This window comes from Pseudorca crassidens, chromosome 14 (assembly GCF_039906515.1).
Source record: "Pseudorca crassidens isolate mPseCra1 chromosome 14, mPseCra1.hap1, whole genome shotgun sequence".
Classification (NCBI taxonomy): Eukaryota; Metazoa; Chordata; class Mammalia; order Artiodactyla; family Delphinidae; genus Pseudorca; species Pseudorca crassidens.
In genome coordinates this window covers 15,667,194-15,693,121 of record NC_090309.1, presented here as the reverse complement: position 1 = coordinate 15,693,121, position 25,928 = coordinate 15,667,194, and the positions used below count along the sequence as shown (strand labels likewise).

At 35.5% G+C, this 25,928-nt stretch overlaps 1 protein-coding gene across 1 annotated transcript in view; it reads left to right on the top strand.

The window, feature by feature from the left end:
* Positions 1 to 25,928, top strand: part of DNAH6 (dynein axonemal heavy chain 6) — a 291,954-nt gene that overhangs the window by 88,825 nt on the left and 177,201 nt on the right. The window contains exons 16-20 of the mRNA XM_067703886.1: positions 2,080 to 2,208; positions 12,169 to 12,282; positions 16,149 to 16,292; positions 24,168 to 24,380; positions 25,065 to 25,157. Of these exons, the coding sequence (XP_067559987.1) occupies positions 2,080 to 2,208; positions 12,169 to 12,282; positions 16,149 to 16,292; positions 24,168 to 24,380; positions 25,065 to 25,157 (693 nt within the window). The remainder of the gene's footprint in view (positions 1 to 2,079; positions 2,209 to 12,168; positions 12,283 to 16,148; positions 16,293 to 24,167; positions 24,381 to 25,064; positions 25,158 to 25,928) is intronic.

Sequence of the window (25,928 nt, the reverse complement as noted above, 5' to 3'; positions counted from 1 at the left end):
ATCCATTCAGTGAGTCTGTGACTTTTGGTTGGAACATTTAATCCATTTACATTTAAGGTGATTATCAGTATGTATGTTCATATTACCATTTTTCTTAATAGAGAAGTTTCTTTACCATTTGTTGTAGAGCTGGTTTGGTGATGCTGAATTCTCTTAGCTTTTGTTTGTCTCTAAAGCTTTTGATTTCTCCATCAATTCTGAATGAGGTCCTTGCCAATTAGAGTAATCTTGGTTGTAGTTTCTTCCCTTTCACATCTTTAAATATATCATGCCTCTCCCTTCTGGCTTGTAGAGTTTCTGCTGAGAAATCCGCTGTTAACCTTATGGGAATTCCCTTGTATGTTATTTGTCATTTTTCCCTTGTTTCTTTTAATAATTTTTCTCTGTCTTTAATTTTTGTCAGTTTGATTACTATGTGTCTTGGCATGTTTCTCCTTGGGTTTATCCTGCCTGGGACTCTGCGCTTCCTGGACTTTGGTGGCTATTTCCTTTCCCATGTTAGGGAAGTTTTCAACTATAATCTCCTCAAATATTTTCTCGGGTCCTTTCTCTCTCTCTTCTCCTTCTGGGACCCCTATACTGTGAATATTTGTGTTTTTAATGTTGTCCCAGAGGTCTCTTAGGCTGTCTTTATTTCTTTTCATTTTTTTTTTCTTTCTTCTGTTCTGCAGCAGTGAATTCCACCATTCTGTCTTCCAGGTGACTTATCCATTCTTCTGCCTCAGTTATTCTGCTATTGATTCCTTCTAGTGTATTTTTCATTTCAGTTATTGTATTGTTCATCTCTGTTTGTTTGTTCTGTAATTCTTCTAGGTCTTTGTTCTTTAATTCTTCTAGGTCTTTGTTAAACATTTCTTTCATCCCCTGTATCTTTCCCTCCATTCTTTTTCTGAGGTCCTGGATCATTTTCACTATCATTATTCTGAATTCTTTTTCTGGAAGGTTTCCTATATCCACTTCATTTAGTTGTTTTTCTGGGGTTTTATCTTGTTCCTTCATCTGGTACATATGTCATTTTGTCTGTCTTTCTGTGAATGTAGTTTTCATTCCATAGGCTGCAGAATTGTAGTTCTTGCTTCTGCTGTCTGCCCTCTGGTGGATGAAGCTATCTCTGTTTTTACTTTTGTATTGAAGTATTTTTGTATTTTTGCACAGAGGAAGCTGTACATAAGTGTAATAAGTGTACAAGTCAGTGAGTTTTCAGAAAGTGAACACATCCATGTGTCCACTACTGAGATGAAGAACTATTGCTATTGCCATCCTTAGTGTCTCCCCTAGTCACTAACCCTTCCTTCCTCTCCAAAGGCAGCCACTACCTTGAATTCTAAAGCCATAAATTGGTTTTGCCTTTTTATGAACTTCAATTAAATAGAATCATACCTTTATTGTAAATTGTAATCATTCCATTTTTTTGGGGTGTGTGTGTGCTGCATTGGGTCTTCATTGCTGTGTGCAGGCTTTCTCTAGTTTCAGCGAGCAGGGACTACTCTTCATTGTGGTGTGCAAGCTTCTCATTGTGGTGGCTTCTCTTGTTGAGGAGCATGGGCCCTAGGCACACAGGCTAAGTAGTTGTGGCCCATGGGCTTAGTTGCTCCGTGGCATGTGGGATCTTCCTGGACCAGGTTTCGAACCTGTGTCCCCTGAATTGGCAGGCAGATTCTTAACCACTGAGCCACCAGGGAAGTCCCATAAATTGTAATTATTCCTTTATTGTAAAATGATAATTTTCCTTATATCATATTTTCTTCTTTCTTTTCCATATTGTATTCACCTCTCCTTACCTGAAGTCACGTTAGCTGAAACAAATGTAATAAATGAAAACAGATGAGGGAAAATGTATTAGGTATTCTTTAAAAGCAATATTATCCCCAAGTTACTTCTTTATACATTTCTGTAATTTTTACAATGTATATGCATTGCTTTAAATACAGAAAAACAACAATTTTAATATATTTTCTAAAAATTAGAGTGAAAAGAGAATTAGAAGAAATATTTTTTGAAAACGTTTATTAATTCATTTATTTTGATGGTATACATCAAAATAAGAATGAGTAATCAAAACCTATCTTAATTTTACAGGATCCACAGATTTTGGATATTAACGCTGACCAAGACAAAGTAAACGTCATGTTGAATGATCTGCAGTCAGTTCTAGATGATCTTCAAAAACGTGCATTTCAGTATAAATCCTATCAGAAGAATTTTAAGGTAATGACAGCTCTACACATATGTTTCTAAAATATGTGCATAGAAATGGCATTGGTGCATACGCATTTTCAATAATGTGACTGTAAGTATTCAATGTTTGGACACCAATGTGCTAGTCACTGTGCTGGAACAATCTGAAATACAAAATATGACATGTTCTCTGCCTGTGAAGTGTTTAAAGATTAGTACACAGGTTAGACAAAATGTCTTTCTAATTAAAAAGTAATTGTGAATTTTAGACAAACCCTCAGACCAGGGACTGTAGCTTCTATGTTAAAATGTATGTGGATTTTTAAATGTGGTCAATTAAAACCCCTCTATTCTTCCTTAAATAATATTCAAGCTTCTTTTACATTCATGTGTGTATTATGATTCCATCAATATTGCCTAATTTGCCCTGGTTTGATGTGCCAGTTTGATGAAAGAAGACAATTTGGCTAAGCCAGGGCAAAGATGGATACAAAAAGGGTAGGTTTAAAAAGCTAAAAGATATGCCTCAAAAAAATGAAGAGAAATGAGTGAGAGATATAAGTGCTCTGAACAGCTATTAGAGAGACCAAAAAGAAAAGAAAATAGAAAAGATTCCTAGGATCGAATCCAGAGGGCCACCAGCAATGAGGGAGGGGTTAATCAGTTCCCCAAAAGTTTCAGCGGAGTGCATGGACCTCACATGGGGATGCACCTGTCTCTTCCATAGCCCCAAATGGATGGCCAGAAAGTGGTCTGAGCAGTCTGAGTGTCCACTCCAGATCCCAGGGCTTGGTGGAGCAACCTGCAAAATAATGACCTGGCACTAGACAATGCAACTGGTACAATACTTGATTCAGGAGGTTTGTGCATGAGAGAATTAGGGTTCATAGTTTTTCCCAGATTAGTTAACTGACCTGTAAGACAGGAAAGTATGCAGTAGGACGGGAGCTGTGGCGGAAATATTGCTTGATAAAGGCTATAACTAACAGGTGGGCACTCTTGGGTCAGAAAGAATAGCCTTTCTTGAGCCAGAGCCTGAAATAGAAGTGTGTCTCCCTCCTTCCACGTTCCATATCTATACTTTACGATCCTTTAGGATCACCTCATATCAACCTTCCTCTGCAGCTCTCAGTCATTAGGAGGATAGGAGTGAAGGCCTAACTGGCCTAGGAAATCATCTCTAATTCTTAATGAAGTCAAGGCCAGATCCCTAATGTCAGGGTAATGCTAGCCTTGTAAAATGAGTTTGGTAGTGTTCCCACCTCTTCAATTTTTTTGGAAAAGTTTGAGAAATATTGGCATTAATTCTTTTTTCTCCCCCCAAATGTTTGGTAAAATTTACCGGTGAAGTCATCTGGTCCTGGGCTTTTCTGTGCTGGGAGGTTTTGGATTACTCATTCAATCTCCTTATCCTTATTGGTCTGTTCAGATTTTCTGTTTCTTCCTTATTCAGTCTTGGTGGGCAGTATGTTTCTAGCAATTTATACATTTCTTCAAAGGTATACAATTTATTGGCATATACTTATTCAGAGGAGTCTCTTATGATCATATGTATCTCTGAGGTGTAAGGTTTTTTTTTTTAGCATCTTTATTGGAGTATAATTGCTTTACAGTGGTGTGTTAGTTTCTGCTGTATAACAAAGTGAATCAGCTATACATATATCCCCATATCCCCTCCCTCTTGCATCTCCCTCCCACGCTCCCTATCCCACCCCTCTAGGTAGACAAAAAGTACCGAGCTGATCTCCCTGTGCTATGTGGCTGCTTCCCACTAGCTATTTCTTTTAAATTTGTTAGTGTATATATGTCCATGCCACTCTCTGACTTCGTCCCAGCTTACCCTTCCCCCTCCCCATGTCCACAAGTCCATTCTCTATGTCTGTGTCTTTATTCCTGTCTGCTGCAAGGTTCTTCAGAACCTTTTTTTTTTTTTAGATTCCATATATATGTGTTAGTGTACGGTATTTGTTTTTCTCTTTCTGACTTACTTCACTCTGTATGACAGACTCTAGGTCCATCCACATCACTACAAATAACTCGATTTCCTTTTTCTTTATAGCTGAGTAATATTCCATTTTATATATTTGTCACAACTTCTTTCATTCATCTGTCCATTCATCTGTTGAAGGACATGTAGGTTACTTTCATGCCATAGCTATTGTAAATACAGCTGCAATGAACATTGTGGTACATGACTCTTTTTGAATTACAGTTTTCTCAGGGTATATGCCCAGTAGTGGGATTGCTGGGTAGTTCTACTCTTAGATTTTAAGGAACCTCCAGACTGTTCTCCATAGTGGCTGTATCAATTTACATTCCCACCAACAGTGCAAGAGGGTTCCCTTTTCTCCACACCTTCTCCAGCATTTATTTGTAGATTTTTGATGATGGCCATTCTGACCGTTGTGAGGTGATACCACACTGTAGTTTTGATTTGCATTTCTCTAATGATTACTGATGTGGAGCATCCTTTCATGTGTTTCTTGGCAATCTGTATATCTTCTTTGGAGAAATGTCTATTTAGGTCTTCTGCCCATTTTTGGATTGGGTTGTTTGTTGTTTGATATTGAGCTGCATGAGCTTCTTGTATATTTTGGAGATGGATCCTTTGTCAGTTGCTTCATTTGCAAATATTTTCTCCCATTCTGAGGGTTGTCTTTTGGTCTTGTTTATGGTTTCCTTTGCTGTGCAAAAGCTTTTAAGTTTCCTTAGGTCTCATGTCTTTATTTTTGTTTTTATTTCCATTTCTCTAGGAGATGGGTCAAAAAGGATCTTGCAGTGATTTATGTCATAAAGTGTTCTGTCTATGTTTTTCTCTAAGAGTTTTATAGTGTCTGGCCTTACATTTAAGTCTTTAATCTATTTTGAGTTTATTTTTGTGTATGGTATTAGGGAGTGTTCATATTTCATTCTTTTACATGTAGCTGTCCAGTTTTCCCAGCACACTTATTGAAGAGGCTGTCTTTTCTCCATTGTATATCCTTGCCTCCTTTATCAAAGATAAGGTGACTATATGTGTGTGGGTTTATCTCTAGGCTTTCTATTCTGTTCCATTGATCTATATTTCTGTTCTTGTGCCACTACCATACTTTCTTGATTACTATAGCTTTGTAGTATGGTCTGAAATCTGGGAGGCTGCTTCCTCCAGCTCTGTTTTTCTTTCTCAAGATTGCTTTGACTATTCAGGATCATTTTTGTTTCCATACATATTGTGAAATTTGTGGTTCTAGTTCTGTGAAAAATGCCATTGGTAGTTTGATGGGGATTGCATTGAATCTGTTCATTGCTTTGGGTAGTACAGTCATTTTCACAATGTTGATTCTTCCAATCCAAGAACATGGTATATCTCTCCATCTGTTTGTATCATCTTGAATTTCTTTCATCAGTGTCTTATAGTTTTCTGCATGCAGGTCTTTTGTCTCCTTAGGTAGGTTTATTCCTAGGTATTTTATTCTTTTTGTTGCAATGGTAAATGGAAATGTTTCCTTCATTTCTCTTTCAGATTTTTATCATTAGTGTATAGGAATGCAAGAGATTTCTGTGCATTAGTTTTGTATCCTGCTACTTTACCAAATTCATTGATTAGCTCTAGTAGTTTTCTGGTAGATTAGATCTGGTAGTTTTCTGGTGGCATCTTCAGGATTCTCTATGTATAGTATCATGTCATCTGCAAACAGTGACAGTTTTACTTCTTCTTTTCCGATTTGGATTCCTTTTATTTCTTTTTCTTCTCTGATTGATGTGGCTAAAACATCCAAAACTACATTGAATAATAGTGGTGAGCGTGGACAACCTTGTCTTTTTCCTGATCTTAGTGGAAATGATTTCAGTTTTTCACCATTGAGAATGATGTTGGCTGTAGGTTTGTCATATATGACCTTTATTATCTTTAGGTAAGTTACCTATGCCTACTTTCTGGAGGGTTTTTATCATAAATCAGTGTTTAATTTTGTTGAAAGCTTTTTCTGCATCTATTGAGATGATCATATGGTTTTTATTCTTCAATTTGTTAATATGGTTTATCTCATTTTTGATTTGCATGTATTGAAGAATCCTTTCATTCCTGGGATAAACCCTACTTGATCATGCTGTATGATCCTTTTAATGTGCTGTTGGATTCTGTTTGCTAGTATTTTGTTGAGGAATTTTGCATGTATGTTCATCAGTGATATTGGCCTGTAGTTCTTTTTTTGTGACATTTTGTCTGGTTTTGGTATCAGGGTGATGGTGGCCTTGTAGAATGAGTTTGGGAGTGTTCCTGCCTCTGCTATATTTTGGAAGGGTTTGCGAAGGATAGGTATTAGCTCTTCTCTAAATGTTTGATAGAATTTGCCTGTGAAGCCATCTGGACTTTGGTCCTGGACTTTGGTTTGTTGGAAGATTTTCAATCAGTTTCAATTTCAGTGCTTGTGATTGGTCTCTTTATATTTTCTATTTCTTCCTGGTTCAATCTCGGAAGGTTGTGCTTTTCTAAGAATTTGTCCATTTCTTCCAGGTTGTCCATTTTATTGGCATATAGTTGCTTGCAGTAATCTCTCATGATTCTTTGTATTTCTGCAATGTCAGTTGTTACTTCTCCTTTGTCATTTCTAATTCTATCGATTTGAGTCTTCTCCCTTTTTTTCTTGATGAGTCTGTATAATGGTTTATCAATTTTGTTTATCTTTTCAAAGAAACAGCTTTTAGATTTATTGATCTTTGCTATCATTTCATTCATTTCTTTTTCATTTATTTATGATCTGATCTTTATGATTTCTTTCCTTCTGCTAACTTTGGCTTTTGTTTGTTCTTCTTTCTCTAGTTCCTTTAGATGTAAGGTTAGGTTGTTTATTTAAGGTTTTTCTTGTTTCTTGAGGTAGGATTGTATTGCTATAAACTTCCCTCTTAGAACTGTTTTCGCTGCATACCATAGGTTTTGGGCCATCGTGTTTTCATTGTCATTTTTTTCTAGGTATTTTTTGATTTCCTCTTTGATGTCTTCAGTGAACTCTTGGGTATTTAGTAGTGTATTGTTTAGCCTCCAGGGTTTGTATTATTTACAGATTTTTTTCCTGTAATTGATATGTAATCTCATAGTTTTGTGGTCAGAAAAGATACTTGATACAATTTCAATTTTCTTAAATTTTCCAAGGCTTGATTTGTGACCCAAGGTATGATCTATCCTGGAGAATGTTCCATGAGCACTTGAGAAGAAAGTGAATTGTTTTGTTTTTGGATGGAATATCCTATAAATATCAGTTAAGTCCATCTAGTTTAATGTGTCCTTTAAAGCTTGTGTTTCCTTATTTATTTTCATTTTTGATTATCTGTCCATTGGTGAAAGTGGGGTGTTAAAGTCCCCTACCATCATTATGTTACTGTCAATTTCCCCTTTTATGGCTGTTAGCATTTGCCTTATGTATTGAGTTGCTCCTATGTTGGCTACATAAATATTTACAACTGTTATATCTTCTTCTTGGATTGATCCCTTGATCGTTATGTAGTGTCCTTCTTTGTCTCTTGTAATAGTCTTTATTTTAAAGTCTATTTTCTCTGATATGAGAATTGCTACTCCAGCTTTCTTTTCATTTCCATTTGCATAGAATGTCTTTTTCCATCCCCTCACTTTCAGTCTGTATGTGTCCCTAGGTCTGAAGTGGGTCTCCTGTAGACAGCATATATATGGGTCTTGTTTTTGTAACCATTCAGTGAGCCTGTGACTTTTGGTTGGAACATTTAAACCATTTACATTTAAGGTATTTATCGATATGTATGTTCCTATTACCATTTTCTTAATTGTTTTGGGTTTGTTATTGTAGGTCTTTTCCTTCTCTTGTGTTTCCTGCCTAGAGAAGTTCCTTTAGCATTTGTTGTAAAGCTGGTTTGGTGGTGCTGAATTCTCTGAGCTTTTGTTTGTCTGTAAAGGTCTTAATTTCTCCATTGAATCTGAATGAGATCCTTGCTGGGTAGAGTAATCTTGGTAGTAGGTTTTTCCCTTTCATCACTTTAAGTATATCCTGCCACACCCTTCTGGCTTGCGGAGTTTCTGCTTAAAGTTCAGCAGTTAACCTTATGGGGATTCCCTTGTATGTTATTTGTTGCTTTTCCCTTGCTGATTTTAATATTTTTCTTTGTATTTAATTTTTGACAGTTTTATTAATATGTGTCTTGGCATGTTTCTCCTTGGATTTATCCTTTATGGGACTCTCTGCACTTCCTGGACTTGACTATTTTCTTTCCCATATTAAGGAAGTTTTCAACTGTAATCTCTTCAAATATTTTCTCATTCCCTTTCTTTTCCCTTCTTCTTCTGGGACCCTTATAATTTGAATGTTGATGCACTCAATGTTGTCCCAAAGGTCTCTGAGACTGTCCTCAATTCTTTTCATTCTCTTTTATTTATTCTGCTCTACGGTACTTATTTCCACTATTTTATCTTCCAGGTCACTTATCCATTCTGTCTCAGTTATTCTGCTATTGATTCCTTCTAGAGAATTTTTAATTTCATTTATTGTGTTGTTCATCATTCTTTGTTTGCTCTTTAGTTTTTCTAAGTCCTTGTTAATCCTTTCTTTTATTCTCCATTATATTTCCAAGAGTTTGGATCATCTTTACTATTTTTACTCTGAATTCTTTTTCAGGTATACTGCCTATTTCCTCTTCATTTGTTTGGTCTGGTGAGGTTTTACCTTGCTCCTTCAACTGCTGTATATTTCTCTCTCTTCTCATTTTGCTTAATTTACTGCATTTGGGGTCTCCACTTCACAGGCTGCTGGTTCGTACTTCCCATTGTTTTTGGTGTCTGCCTCCAGTGGGTAAAGTTGGTTCAGTGGGTTGTGTAGGCTTCCTGGTGGAGGGGAGTGGTGCCTGTGTTCTGGTGGATGAGGCTGGATCTTGTCTTTCTGGTGGGCAGGACCATGTCCTGTTGTGTGTTTCAGGGTGTCTGTGAACTTATTATGATTTTAGACAGTCTCTCTGCTAATGGGTGGGGCTGTGTTCCTTTCTTGCTAGTTCTTTGGCATGGGTGTCCAGCACTGGAGCTTGCTGGTCATTGAGTGGATCTAGTTCTTAGCATTGAGACGGAGATCTCTGGGAGAGCTCTCGCTGATTGATATTACTGTGGCCAGGAGGTCTCTGGTGGTCCAGTGTCCTGACTCTGGTCTCCCACCTCAGAGCCTCAGGCCTGACACCCAGCCAGAGCACCAAGACCCTGTCAGCCACATGGCTCAAAAGAAAATGGAGGAAAGAAAGAAAAATAAAATAAAGTTATTAAAATAAAAATTTTTTTGTTAAAATTTAAAAAATTAAATAAAGAAAGAAGAGAGCAACCAAACCAATAAACAAATCCACCTATAAAAAGAAGCACTAAAACCTAAACTAAAGGAAAAAAAATCAAACAGACAGAACCCTAGAACAAATCGTAAAAGCAAACCTATACAGACAATATCTCCAAAGAAGCATACAGATACACACTCACAAAAAGAGAAAATGGAAAACATATATATATATATATATATATATATATATATATATATATGAAAAACAAAGGAAGAGAGCAACCAAATCAATAAACAAATCTAATGATAGTAAGCTCTATATACTAAACTAAGATAAACATAAAACCAGAAATAAGTTAGATGCAGAAAGCAAACCCCAAGTCTACATTTGCTCTCAAAGTCCACCGCCTCAATTATGGGATGATTTGTTGTCTATTCAGGTATTCCACAGATGCAGGGTACATCAAGTTGATTGTGGAGATTTAATCCGCTGCTTCTGAGGCTGCACAGAGAAATTTCCCTTTCTCTTCTTTGTTCACACAGCTCCTGGGGTTCAGTTTTGGATTTGGCCCCACCTCTGCATGTAGGTCACCCTCTGGTGTCTGTTCTTTGCCCAGACAGGAGGAGGTTAAAGGAGAAGCTGATTAGGGAGCTCTGGCTCACTCAGGCCTGGGATAGAGAGAGGTACAGAATGCAGGGCGAGCCTGCGGCGGCAGAGACCAGCCTGACGTTGCACCAACCTGAGGCGTGCCATGTGTTCTCCCGGGGAAGTTGTCCCTTCATCACGGGACCCTGGCAGTGGCGGATTGCACAGGCTCCCAGGAGGGGAGGTGTGGATAGTGACCTGTTCTTGCACACAGGCTTTATGGTGGCTGCAGCAGCAGCCTTAGCATTTCATGCCTGTCTCTGGTGTCTGCACTGATAGCTGCGGCTCGCGCCCGTCTCTGGAGCTCATTTAGGCAGTGCTTTGAATCCCCTCTCCTTGCGCACCCCGAAACAATGGTCTCTTGCATCTTAGGTAGTTCCAGACTTTTTCCCAGACTCCCTCCTGGCTAGCTGTGGCACAATATCCCCCTTAAGGCTGTGTTCACACAGCCAACCCCCATCGTCTCCCTGGGATCTGATCTTGAAAGCCCGAGCCTCAGCTCCCAGCCCCAACTCACTCCAGCAGGGTTCCACCGGTGAAGGGGTTTCCTACTGTGCGGAAATATTTCCTCCTTCACAGCTCCCTCCCCGATGTGCAGGTCCTGTCCCTATTCTTTGTCTCTGTTTCGTCTTTTTTCGTTTTCCCTACCTGGGTACGCGAGGAGTTTCTTGCCTTTTGGGAAGTCTGATGTCTTCTGCCAGTGTTCAGTAGGTGTTTTGTAGGAGTTGTTCCACATGTAGATGTATTTTTTATGTACTTGTGGGGAGGAAGGTGATCTGCACGTCTTACTCCTCTGCCATCTTGAAGGGCCCCCTGAGGTATAGATTTTAATGTCTCCTCTTTCATTTCTGATTTTATTTCTTTGCATCATCTCTCTTTTTTTTCTTAGTCTAGCTAAAGGTTTGTTTATCTTTTCAGAAAAAAAGCTCTTAGTTTCATTGATCTTTTCTATTGTTTTTCTGTTCTCTATTTTTTTTATTTCCACCCTGATCCTTGTTATTTCCTTTCTTCTGCTAACTCTGGGCTTAGCTTGTTCTCCTTTTCTAGTTCTTTGTTGTGTAAAGTCAAGTTGTTTATTTGAGGTCTTTCTATTTTCTTAATATATCCATTTATTACTATAAACTTCCCTCTCAGAACTACTTTTGCAGCATCTCATCGGTTTTGGTGTGCTGTGTTTCCATTTTTATTTGTTTCAAGATATTTATTTTTATTTCCCTTTGATTTCCTCTATAAGCCATTGGTTGTTCAGGAGTGTGGTGTTTAGTTTCCAAATATTTGTAAATTTTCCATCTTTCCTCTTGTTGTTGATTTCTATTTTCATACCATTGTAGCTGGAAAAGATAATATGATTTCAGACTTCTTAAACTTGTTAAGACTTCTTTTGTGGCCTATCATATGATCTATCCTGGGGAATGTTCTGCATGCACTTGAAAAGAATGTGTATTTTGCTGCTATTGTATGCAATGTTTAAAGCCCCAGCTTATGGCAAAGCTCACAGTTTCTGTGCAACCAACCTCCTGGGGATTTTCCCACCTCCAAGGCATGAAAACAGCTTCTTCAGATTTTCTTGCAACCTTTCTCTGTCTAGGGTTCATATACAGTCCACTGGGTTAGAAATAGGTAAGAAACTAGGCTGTTCACTCCATCTTTAATCTCCCCATTCCCTCCACCAACTACCACACAAACATCCTCTCCCTCTTCTATCATCTAAGATATAAGCCCTAAAGGATATCATTGCCTCTAAAGACTGATCTGTTTACCCAATAGACCAGACAGGTATATACATGTATGATCCAGCTTGAGAAAGAATGCCCTTAGCACTCTTGTAATATTTGTGTCTTTGGAAAATTTCTAAGTTCTAAGGAAATATAAAGAATTATATTTTGTCACTCAAATAGAAATCTGAATATACATGGGGTTTTGTGATTTGTTTTTTCATTGTTTCTGTCTCTCCTTTTCTTTTCCCATTTGGGTCCCACCCATATTCTGCTAAGGTGTCACTGTATCAAAAATTATTGATAGGAAGATAACATAAGATCTCTATATCAGAAAATTAAATAGTACATTTTGCTTATTATATTTTAAAAGGTAGAAGTGTCCAAGTTTGAAACTTTGGAAGAAGTTAGTGCTGAATTGAAGCTCAAACAATTGCTCTGGGATTCTTTATCTGAATGGGATCAACTCCAACAAGAATGGTTACAGGTAAAAAAAAAACAACAACTTTCATTTCTTAAATCATTTTTGTATTATTTAACCTTAGAAACCTAATGGTATGAATTATAGTTTTTTAAAAAAATAAGCTGGTGTATTCTTAATTTCAGCAAAACATGCAGTGTTATTTTATGGGAATTATTATCAGCTTTCTGGTGAAATGCACAAAGGTCTTTCTGCCACATAAGTCTTTAAGTACCACAGAGAAGACTACATTATTGTAAGGCAGGTTTCTCAGGTCCTCCAAATAAGATAACTAAATGAAGGAGTCATCAAAGGACCTCACAGCATGGCATTTAACTTCTTTGTGGTTTCTGAACACAATGTTGTCCCAACACACTACAGCCAAGTGTTATTAAGGTTTGTAGGATTTTATTCATGATCTACACACATTAGATTTCTGTTAGCCTAGGTTCTGTTTTTATTGTCCTTTTTTTAATTAATTAATTTATTTATTTATTTTTATAATATTGTGAAAGAACTTGACTCATTGAAGGAACATGGTAAGTGTTTTTTTTTTTTTTTAGATGTTAGGGGTAGGAGTTTAATTAATTAATTTATTTTTGCTGTGTTGGGTCTTCGTTTCTGCGCGAGGGCTTTCTCTAGTTGTGGCAAGTGGGGGCCACTCTTCATTGCAGTGCGCGGGTCTCTCATTATTGCAGCCTCTGTTGTTGCAGAGCACAGGCTCCAGACGCACAGGCTCAGTAGTTGTGGCTCACGGGCCCAGCCACTCCACGGCATGTGGGATCCTCCCAGACCAGGTCTCGAACCCGTGTCCCCTGCATTAGCAGGCAGATTCTCAACCACTGCACCACCAGGGAAGCCCTTATTGTCCTTTTAAAAAAAAAAAAAAAAGAAAGAAAGAAAGCCCTTTTGTTCCCTGTGATAGAATAGAATCCCAGTAATGAGATCCAGGATCTTCCCTTGAGAGCTTAATAGTAAATTCTAGTAATAGTAAATTAGGGGACCAGGTATCATAGGGTTTGGTTTTTAGGGTCTACCCTTGCGTTCAAACCTTAACAAGTGTCAACCCTCTAGGAGGCAGAATAGATGACCATCTGTTCTTTCAAGTGTGATATGGACATGTAAGAAATACCATCAACTTCACAAATATTGTTTTACACTTGCTTGTTCAGCTTCCCTATGCTGGTGCCTATAATTAGAAGTCACATATCTGGGTACAGTGATGCAAGAATGTTTCCCAGATAATGTTCTAGGTACAGTAGATACCAGTGGAGAATAAAAAGGACAAAGTCCAAACCCTCACAGAATTTACCTTTCGGTGGAGAAAGTGGAAAATAAACAAACATATATATACTATTATATCAGAGAATTTTAAGTGCTTTTGTGTAACTCATTTATCACTTATCTCAGAATTAGAAAATGCTCCTGAGTAGTAAAGAAGAAGCTTAGAGAGTTTTCTGATTACCACCATAGATTAGAGCAGTAGCTTCTAAAGTGGGACAAATTTACCATAGGAAGTATACAAAAAGACCCATTAGGGAGCAAAAAGAAAATGTTGAATCCAGAAAAAAAAATGAATGTTTATAAATTTTCTTTTTTAAAAATTGAGGCATATTTGACATGTTAGTTTCAGGTGTAAAATATAATGATCCAATATTTCTGTATATTGCACAGTGATCACCACAATAAGTTCAGTTAACATTTGTCACCTTACATAGTTACAAAACTTTTTTTCTTATGAGAATATTCAAGATCTACTCTCTTAGCAGCTTTCAAATATGCAATACAGTGTTATTAACTATAGTCACTGTGCTGTACATTACATTCCCATGATTTATTTATTTTATAACTGGAAGTTTGTACATTTTGACCTCCTTCACTTATTTCACACACACACACCCCTCCTCTGGAAACTACCAATTTGTTCTGTTTTAGTTGTTTTGTTTTGTTTTGCTTTAGGTTCTACATATGAGTTATTCTGTTGTTTTGTTTGCTTTTGGATTCCATATACAAGTGGGGTCATATGGTATTTGTCTTTCTTTGTCTGACTTATTTCACTTTACGTAAAGCCCTCATGGTCCATCTATGTTGTCAAAAATGACAAGGTTTCATTCTTTTTATGGCTGAATAATAGCCTATTGTATACATATACTACATTTTCTTCATCCATTCATCCACTGGTGGCCACTTAGTTTGTTTCCATTTCTTGGCTATTGTAAATAATGCTGCTATGAACTTGGGTGTCTGTATATCTTTTTGAATCAGTGTTTTTGCTTTCTTAGGATAAATAATCAGAAATGGAATTGCTGAATCATATGATAGTTCTATTTTTAATTTTTTGAGGAATCTTAATACTGTTTTCCACATGGCTGTTGTGCCAATTTACATTTCTGTTAGCAATGCACAAGTGTTCCTTTTTCTCCACATCTTTGCCAACACTGGTTCTATTTTGTCTTTCTGATACTAAAATTCTAACAGGAGTGAGGCGGTATTTCATTGTGGTTTTGATTTTAATTTCCCAGTGATTAATGATGTTGAGCATTTTTTCATGTACCTGTTGGACATCTGTTACGTCTTCTTTGGAAAAAATATCTATTCAGATCCTTTGCCCTATTTTTAATCAGGTTGTTTTTCTGCTATTGAGTTCTTTATATATTCTGGATATTAACCCCTTATCAGCTATATAATTTGCAAATTTTTTCTCCCATTAAGTATAGCTTTCCTTTTCATTTTGTTCATGCTTTCCTTTGCTGTGCAGAAGCTTTTTAGTTAGATGTAGTTGCTTATTTTACTTTTGTTGCCTTTGCTTTTGGTGTCAAATCCAAAATATTGTTGCCAAGACCCACCTCAAGGAGCTTATTGCCTATATTTTCTTCTAGGAGTTTTTAGGTTTCAGGTCTTAGGTTCAAATCTTTAATCCATTTTGAGTTATTTTTGTGTGTGGTCCAGTTTCATTCCTTTGCCTCTAGCTGTCCAATTTTCCCAACACCATTTATTGAGAGACTGTCCTTCCCCCATTGTATATTCTTGACTCCTTTCTTGTAAATTAATTGACCATACATGTGTGGGTTTATTTTTGGGCTTTCTCTTCTGTTCCATTAATCTATGTGTCTGTTTTTGTGCCAGTACTATGCTGTTTTGATGACTATAACTTTGGATAGTTGGATAATCTGAAATCAAGGAATTGATACCTCCATCTTTTTTATTCTTTCTCAAGATTGCTTTGGCTATTCTGAGTCTTTTGTGGTTCCATACAAATTTTAGGATTGTTTGTTGTATTTCTGTGAAAAATACCACTGGAATTTTGATAGGGATTGTATTGAATCTGTAGATTTCTTTAGGTGGTATAAACATCTTAACAATATTAATTCTTCCAATCCATGAGCATGGAATATCTTTTCATTTTTACAAATTTTCTATTACCATCAATCCATATGCCCATCTGACATAATATATGTGTACACTTACATGTTTATGTAACTGAGAAATATATTTATAAATACATGCATACATTGGAATGTATGTTTAAATCAGTTATATTAAAGGGCTACATGATCAAATAATAGGAGACTACTTGGTGAGACATTTCTAGGTCACAAGAGTAAACATTAGCTATTTGTAACTTTACAATGGTTGGCCCTCTGGAATAAATTACAGGGATTGCAATACTGCATTTGGTGATATGGGAGAAAATGATATGAGTGTAATAAACAAACAATGCCTGATACACTATTAGAAATCTTAATAAGTAGAGCCATTTCCAAAATATAGAGTCAACTTGGTTTAACAACATAGCTATCAAAAAATGTGAGTAGAGTAAAAAAAATTTACTATTTCAAGTTTGCCTTTTATCATATGTCTTAACTTCTTTGTTTTCCCCTCAATTTTCATAGTCTAAATTTGACTGCCTGGATCCAGAATTTCTAAACAGTCAAGTTTCCAAATATGCCAAATTTGTGACTCAATTGGAAAAAGGCTTGCCACCCAACAGTGCAGTGCCCCAGCTAAAAAGTAAGGTGGAAAATATGAAAGAAAAGGTAAGTTTAGTAGAAATTATTTCCAAAACTCCAGGTCAATCAGTTACTACTTGATGCTAATGAGACCAAAGCCAGGAATTCTTCTCTGTTTAAATTAGTCAGCTTTGCAGAGAGAAGAAACAACAGACAAATTCAGCTACTGTATTGCAGAGGCACAGACTGCATCCCTCTCTTCAACTGGCCAAATCATGCAATTGATTTTTATGAGAATTCTAGTTGTTTCTCATTCTCACCAGCACTTGTTATCAATAGGGAGTTTATTTATTTGGTTTGGTTTGGTTTTCATTTTAACCTTTCTAATAAATGTGTGGTACAGTCTCATAATCATGACGATTTACCTTTTTCTAATGATTAGTAATGTTGAACATCTTTTCCCATGTCCATTTGCCATCCATCTACCTTCTTTGCTGAAATGTCTGTTTGAATATTAGCCCAATTTTTAATTGGGTTGTTTGTTTTGTTATTAGTGAGTTTTCAGAGTTCTCTTTTTTTGGAACTTTAAAATCTATATTTTATTTAATTTTTGACACATAGAGAACAGTGTCCATTGGCAACGATGATCCTTGTTCATTCATTCTTCTGTTGACTCTCAAATAGTAATTAAATAGTACTCAGAAAGTAATGGTAAAAGAGACTACCAGCTTGAAAATTTGTAACACAAATGATATTTGACACACCAAAAAGTTTTTATACATTTTACACAGCAGAAGTTTTTAGAATTTACATTCTAAAGACATTAGGGTCTAACAATTCATAGAAGAACAGCAAAGATTTTTTTTAATTTTTATTTTATATTGGAGTATAGTTGATTAACAATGTTGTGTTATATAGTCATGATATAAGTCCTTTTTCAAATATGTAACTTGAAAATAGTTTTCCCGGTCAGTGGCTTGTCTTTTTAGTCCCTAAACAGTGACTTTCACAGAACAAAAGCCTTAAATTTGATAAAAGTCCAAGTAATATTTTTTTCTTTTACAGATTATCTTTTTAGTATAGAATCTAAAAACTTTTGCCAAACCTAAAGGTCACACAGAGTTTCTTCTATATTTTCTTCTGGAAGTTTTTTAGTGTTGCTTTTTTTTTTAAATTAAAGTATATGATTTGAGTTATTTACATTTTTACACATGGATATTCAGTTGATCCAGAACCATTGTTTGAAAAAAGTATTCTTTCTCCATTGTTTGCCTTTTCATCTTTGTCAAAAGTCAGCTGACCATATTTTTTAGTCTGTTTCTGGACTCTCTATTCTGTTTGGTTGTTCTGTAAGTCTATTCTTTCACCAATACCATGCTCTCTTGATAACTATAGCTAGTAAGTCTTGAAATCAGGTAGTGTTAAGTTCTCCAACTTGTTCTTCTTTTTCACAATTTTGTCAATTCTGATTCCTTTACCTTGTCATGTAAATGTTAGAATTAGCTTATCATATGTATAAAAAATTGCTGGGATTTTGGGTGGACTGTGTCAAATCAATAGATCAATTTCCAGAGAATTGACATCTTAACAAGATTGAATTTTCTAATCTGTTACCTGCCTATCCCTTTATTTAGTTAGGTCTTCTTTTATTTCTTTTCATTAACATTTTATAATTTTCAGTGTACAGATTATGCACATATTTAAAACTAAGTATTCTTTTATGGTATCTTAAATTATATTTTTTTTCATTTCAAATTCTAAGTGTTCATTGCTGGTATGTAGGAATACTATTGACCTTTGTATATTGATCTTATATCCTGTGATCTTAATAAATTCACTTTTTAATTTTAGGAGATTTTTGTACATTATTCAGAATTTTCAACATAGAAAATGATTTCAACTGTGAATAAAGACAATTTTATTTCTTCCATTACAATCTGTGTGCCTTTTATTTCTTTTTCTTGCCTTGTTGCACTGGCCAGGATTTACTGTACAATATTGAATAGGAGTGGTGAGAGAAAACATCCTTGTCCTTTTCCGTATCTTAGAGGGGAAATATTCAGTCTCTTTTTAAGTATGATGTTAGTCAAATTTTTTTATAGATGCCCTATATTAAGATAACAGTTTCATAGTTTCCTGAGAGGTTTCTTTTTTTTATCATAGATGGGTGTTGATAATTATCAAATGATTTTTCTATGCCTATGATCATATGGTTTTTCTTCTTTAGTCTATTAACATGGTGAATTACATCTATCAGTGGTCAAATATTGAAGCAGGCTTGAATTCCTGAACTGAACCTCACTTGGGTCGTGATGTACTATACTCTTTTATATTGCTGGATTCAAATTACTAATATTATTTGAGGATGTTTTTGCGCCTATATTCATGAGGGACATTGATCTTTAGTTTTCTTTTCTTGTAACATCATTGTGTGGTTATGAGTTAATACTGCCTCATAAAATGACTTGGGGAGTGTTCCTTCCTCTTCTATTTTCTGCAGGAGATTATACAGAATTAGTATTATTTTTCACTTAGATGTTTGGTAGAATTCAAGAGTGAAACTATCTGAGCTTGAAGTTTTCTCTTTTGGAGGGATTTTAACAAAAAATTGAATTTCATTCATACAAAATGATGGACAAACCCACAGCCAATATCATCCTCAATGGTGAAAAACTGAAACCATTTGCACTAAGATCAGGAAAAAGACAAGGTTGCCCACTCTCACCACTATGATTCCAAAACCACTATGATAGTTTTGGAAGTTTTAGCCACAGCAATCAGAGAAGAAAAAGAAAAAAAAGGAATCCAAATCGGAAGAGAAGAAGTAAAGCTGTCACTGTTTGCAGATGACATGATACTATACATACAGAATCCTAAAGATGCTACCAGAAAACTGCTAGAGCTAATCAAGGAATTAGGTAAAGTAGCAGGATACAAAATTAATGCACAGAAATCTCTGGCATTCCTATACACTAATGATGAAAAATCTGAAAGTGAAATTTAGAAAACACTCCCATTTACCATTGCAACAAAAAGAATAAAACATCTAGGAATACACCTACCTAAGGAGACAAAAGACCTGCATGCAGAAAATTATAAGACACTGATGAAAGAAATTAAAGATGATACAAATAGATGGAGAGATATACCATGTTCTTGGACTGGAAGAATCAACATTGTGAAAATAACTGTACTACCCAAAGCAATCTACAGATTCAATGCAAACCCTATCAAACTACCACTGGCATTTTTCACAGAACTAGACCAAAAATTTTTACAATTTGTATGGAAACTCAAAAGACCCCAAATAGCCAAAGCAACCTTCAGAAAGAAAAATGAAGCTGGAGGAATCAGGCTCCCAGACTTCAGACTATACTACAAAGCTACAGCAGTCAAGACACTATGGTATCATCACAAAAACAGAAATATAGATCAATGGAACAGGATAGAAAGCCCAGAGATAAACCCACGCACATATGGTCACCTTATGTTTGATAAAGGAGGCAAGAATATACAGTGGAGAAAAGACAGCCTCTTCAATAAGTGGTGCTGGGAAAACTGGACACCTACATGTAAAAGAATGAAATGTGAACACTCCCTAGCACCATACACAAAAATAAACTCAAAATGGATTAAAGACCTAAATGTAAGGCCAGACACCGTCAAAATCTTAGAGGAAAACATAGGCAGAACACTCTATGACATAAATTACAGCAAGATCCTTTTTGACCCACTGCCTAGAGAAATGGAAATAAAAACAAAAATAAACAAATGGGACCTAATGAAACTTCAAAGCTTTTGCACAACAAAGGAAACCATAAACAAGACCAAAAGACAACCCTCAGAATGGGAGAAAATATTTGCAAATGAAGCAACTGACAAAGGATTAATCTCCAAAACATACAAGCAACTCATGCAGCTCAATATCAAAAAAAGCAAACAACCCAATCCAAAAATGGGCAGAAGACCTAAATAGACATTTCTCCAAAGAGGATATACAGATTGCCAACAAACACATGAAAGAATGCTCAACATCATTAATCATTAGAGAAACGAAAATCAAATCTACAATGAGATATCATCTCACACCAATCAGAATGGCCATCATCAAAAAGTCTACAAACAATAATTGCTGGAAAAGGTGTGGAGAAAAGGGAACCCTCTTGCACTGTTGGTGGGAATGTAAATTGATACAGCCATTATGGAGAACAGTAAGGATGTTCCTTAAAAAACTACAAATAGAAGTACCATATGACCTAGCAATGCCACTACTGGGCATATAGCCTGAGAAAACCATAATTCAAAAAGAGTCATGTACCGCAATGTTCATTGCAGCTCTATTTACAATAGCCAGGACATGGAAGCAACCTAAGTGTCCATCAACAGATGAATGGGTAAAGAAGATGTGGCACATATATGGAATGGAATATTACTCAGCCATAAAGGAAACGAAATTGAGTTATTTGTAGTGAGGTGGATGGACCTAGAGTCTATCATACGGAGTGAAGGAAGTCAGAAAGAGAAAAACAAATACCGTGTGCTAACATATATATGGAATCTAAAAAAAAAAAATTGGTCATGAAGAATCTAGGGGCAAGACAGGAATAAAGATGCAGGCCTACTAGAGAATGGACTTGAGGATATGGGGAGGGGGAAGGGTAAGCTGGGACAAAGTGAGAGAGTGGCATGGACATATATACACTACCAAATGTAAAATAATAGCTAGTGGGAAGCAGCCACATAGCACAGGGAGACCAGCTCGGTGCTTTGTGACCACCTAGATGGGTGGGATAGGGAGGGTGGGAGGGAGGGAGACGCAAGAGGGAAGAGATATGTGGATATATGTATATGTATAACTGATTCACTTTGTTATAAAGCAGAAACTAACACACCATTGGAAAGCAATTATACTCCAATAAAGATGTTGAAAAAAAACATGAAAAAAAATTTTTAAATAAAAAATAAAATAAAATAGATTCTCTATTGTTGGTGAAAAAAAGAAAAAAAAATTACGGCTTATATCAAAGATACACAGAAATCAAGTGAAAGAATTTTCAATGGCCCAAGTTGTAATGATTTGACCGAACAATAAATAATACAATATTGTGTTATAACCCAAATTATAAAATAAATATCCATGAATTCATATTGACATAAGTAAACAACTGAGTGGATGAATAGATAGATAAATAGGTAGATAGATAGACAAAGGATAAAAGACAAATCTTCTACAAAGAAAAATTCCAAATAACTTATGAGGATACTGCATCTCAAGACAGTGGAGCTTTATTTATTTTGATGCTCCATTGTTAGATGTATTCACACTTAGTATTACTATTTCTTCTTGGAGAATTGACCCTCTTATCATTTACATATTTTCCCTCTTTATTTTTTATAAGATTTCTTCTTCTGAAGTCTGCATTATCTGAAATTAATATAGTTAGTACAGATTTCTTTTAGAGTTTTCATGATATTACTTTCTCCATTTTTTCACTTTTAACTTTTCTATGTCTTTATATTTAAAGTATTTCTTGAACAGCATATAATTGGTTCCTGCTTTTTTATCCAATCTGATTTTTAAAAAGTCTTTTAAATGACATGTTTAGACCATTAATATTTAGAATATTATTTGTATGGTTGGATTAAAATTGTCATCATGCTGGTTTTTTATTTGTTTGTTGTTTCTTTTTTCCTCTTTTTCTTTCCTCTCTTGATTTAATTGTATATGTTTTATGATTCCGTTTTATCTTCTCTATGGAGTTGTTATTCATACTTCATTAAAGCAATTTTTAGTGGTTATCCTAGATTTAAAATATAGATTTTCAATTAATCCAAAACAACCTTCAAATAATATTATACTGCTTCATGCATAGTATAAAGAGTTTATAATACCATATTCCCAATTCTCCCTCTCATCCTTTGTATTAATGTTGTCATATATTTTACTTTTATATGTAGTATAAACACTACATGTTGCTACTATTTTTGTTTTTTATAGTTACCTTTTAGGAGAATAAAAATAGAATATGAAATTTATTTTACATCTGTTCCATTTCCAATGTTCTTCATTTCTTCGTATGGATCAAAGTTTCTGACTCATAGCATATTCATTCTGCCTGAAGAACTTCCTTTAATATTTCTTACTGAGTAGGTATACTAGCAATGAACTCCCCAAATTTTTGTTTTGAGAAAGTCTTTATCCTTTATTTTGAATGATATTTTCACTGGTATATAATTATGAGTCGGCAGATTTTGTTTTTTCTTTCAACAATGTAAAAATATCCTTTTGTTATCTTTTTACTTGCATGATTTCTGACATAAAGTCTGCTGTAGTTCTTATCCTTGTTCTTCTGTAGATAATATGTGTTTTTTGTCTGGCTGCCTTCAAATTTTTCTCTTTTTCTTGGTTTTTGGCAGTATGAAGTGTGATATGCCTGGGTGTATGTTATTATTGTTGTTTACCATTTATATTTATCCTGCTTGATATTCTCAGAGTTTCTTGGATCTCTGGTTTTGTGTCTGCCTTTAACTTTGAAAAAAATTGAGCCATTATTTCTTTGATATCTCTTCTGCTGTGTTTTCTATCTCTCTTACCCTTCTGGGATTTCTATTACATGTATGTCAGACCATCTGATATTGTACAAAGCTCAAGGATATTCTGTTCTAGGTTTGGATGGGGGCAGGGAAGTATTTCACTGTTTTTTCTCTTTGTGTATGAGTTTGGGTAATTCCTACTCACTTACCTTCAAATTCATGGATTCCTTGTCTGTGTTCATCTCATCAAAGACATTCTTTGTATCTCTTACAGTCTTCCTCATTTCTAACATTTCCATTTGATTTTTAATTATAGTTTCCATCATTTTATTGACATTTCCCTTCTGATCTTGCATGTTGTCTACCTTTTCCATTAGATCCATTAACATATTAATCACAATTAGCTTAAGTTCTATCTGTTAATTCCAACATATGTGTCAGATTTGAGTGTGATTCTGATTAATTTTGTATCTTTTGGGATGTATGTTTGCCTTGCCCTTTCACATACTTCTTAAATTGTTGTTGAAATCCAGACATCTTATGCAGAACAGTAGATACTGAAGTAAATAATTTTTATGCCTGGAAATGATCATGCCTTTCCTTCTACTTGGCCTTCTGTGTGGCATGTTATATTAAATCTGGTTAGAAATTCGGCTAGATTTGAAGTTTGGTGTTGCTGTGGTTGCCCTCAGTATACCACAGTATTCAAATTGTTCTAGTGATACCTTGTGTTTAGTTTGGACTTGTTTGCCAACGGTCATTTTTTCAATTTCTGTTTTCCCTGACCTTGGGTCATTCTTTCGTTTTATGCCCAGAGAAAATCTGTATCTTGCAGCTTTCCACTCTCTATTCCACTGTTATTTTTACTCAGTACTTGTTAGCCTGGTGGAAGAAGTGAGGAGGAATATTCCCTTGTGTTCTGATTAAGTTTCTATCCTAACAAAGCACTGTGCTCCTTTTTCACAAAATTCTGAGCTTCACAGTTGTTCCTGTCCCTCCTCCAGCTTTAGTAATATTTGTAATATTTAGTAATATTTGTAGCCCCCAGGGACTTCACACTCTCATGCTACCCTACATTCAGTCTTAGCAACTTATTTTTAAAATTCAGCAACATCTTCTAACTAGTTTAAACGGCAACCCAAGGCATCTCTCCTAGGTAAGCAAATTCTCGGGTCCTGTTTCTTGCTGTGGAGAAAACTGTGGGTACCAGTGTCTCTTCAAATTTTGACTTCGTTGGTTTCCCTGAAGCCTCACTTTTCTGATGGGTTCAATACAAGTCATTAACTTGCAGTTTGTGCAGACTTTTCTTTGCTGTAAGAGTGTCAGTGGTGTTCTTTCCAGCTCTTTATGTGCCCAAATTGAAACCAGAAGCCTTGGGCTGTTTTTCAGATAAAAAGGATGGTGTCTCTGAGAGTGTTTGTTTTCCAGCTTCCAGTTATCATTGACCTGAGGAACCCAACTCTGAAGCCTAGACATTGGGCAGCTATTGAACAAACAGTTGATGCCACCCTAGTAGACCTTGACATTCCATTAACCTTGGAGAAGCTCTCTGAGTTGCATGTTTTTGACTTTGGCCAAGAAATCCAGGACATTTCTGGACAGGCTTCTGGAGAAGCTGCCTTAGAAACACTTCTTAAAAAGGTAAGCCTGAAAAATGTATATTCTGAAGATCAGGGAATGTAAAGGTTTTCATATTCAGTGAGATCAACTTTTGTTTTATCTGAATGGGTTTTTCAACATTGCAGCTTTCACCCTCTCATTATCAGTTATCCTTGTGCTGTTTCCTTACATTTATATCATTATTATTGTTATCACCTCTATAAATATCTTCTTTCTGCTTAGCTTATAATCCAACAGGAACTTGATGGCAACAAATTTGCATGCTTTATATAAAGAACCACATACCAAGGAAGATCTCTTATGCCAAAATACATTACCTTTCAAACTTACACACTAGAGAAGATTCACTATATGAAATGCTTCAAAATCACATTGAGAAGATTTCTCTACTTAGGATATTTAACCTCCTTACTCCAAAAACACACATCTTCCAAGCATCTATGTAAAAAGAATTTTTTTCTTTTAATTAAAGCATGAAGTGGGAGGGAATACACATGAAAGTATCACAAATTATTCATATGTTTTAATGCTGTTCAATAAAATTAAGCAAATCATTGTCATCTAACCTAGAAGATTTTAAGAATTTTAAAGGCAGAAGGAGATTAGGATAATTATGGAGTTTTCACTTGTTTCATTCCACATGCATTTATCAAGTACCTACACACAAATGAATTGAGCTATCCTAAGACTTGAACTATTTCTAAGGTGGAGGATTCTTGGAAAACAACTGAATTTGTCGTCCTCCCTCACCGTGACTCCAAAGATGTGTTTATCCTGGGTGGCACAGATGACATACAGGTGGGTAACTGGGTTATTGAAACTTATGTTGAAGGTTCTTGTGAGACCTAGTCCTAAATATTCTATGGGAGGTTATTATGAAGGACTGAAATATGAGAGTTGTTAAACAAGGAAAAATCTAATTGGGAAGGCAATACATGAATATGAATAATTGACATGAATACTTGTACATGAAATATTTAGCAAAGCAATAGATATGTTTTATATATATATGAATTATAATCTTGTAGTTGATAACTGTTGAGGAATTTAGAAGAGCAAAGAGATCAGTTGTGGCTGAAGTGATCAGAGAATCCTTCCTAGACCAGGGAAGACATGCTAGACCTTAAAAATCTGGGGGTCTGATAGGCATAGATGGGAATGGAAGGCATTTCAAACCATTTAAATGAGGCAAAAAAGTGTGAATGAACATTTCAGGTTTATATCACACTAAGAAGCTAAATTCACTCCAATTTTTTGAGATTAGGAGTAGATGGTCATGCTCTGTTAACAACAAAAGAAGATAAATCTAACCCATGTGTTTGGAATATTCTTAGTGACTTAAAATCCAAAGGGCACATTTGTTTAGCAAAAGAATCTGGGAATTATGACTCAATTTAAAAAGCAAAGTCCACACAGAGACCTATGTTCAATATCCTGTAATAAACCATAATGGAAAAGAATATGAAAAATTGTACACATATGTATAACTGAATCACTTTGCTCTACAGCAGAAATTAACACAATATTATAAATCAACTATACTTCAATAAATTTTTTTTTACAAAAGCA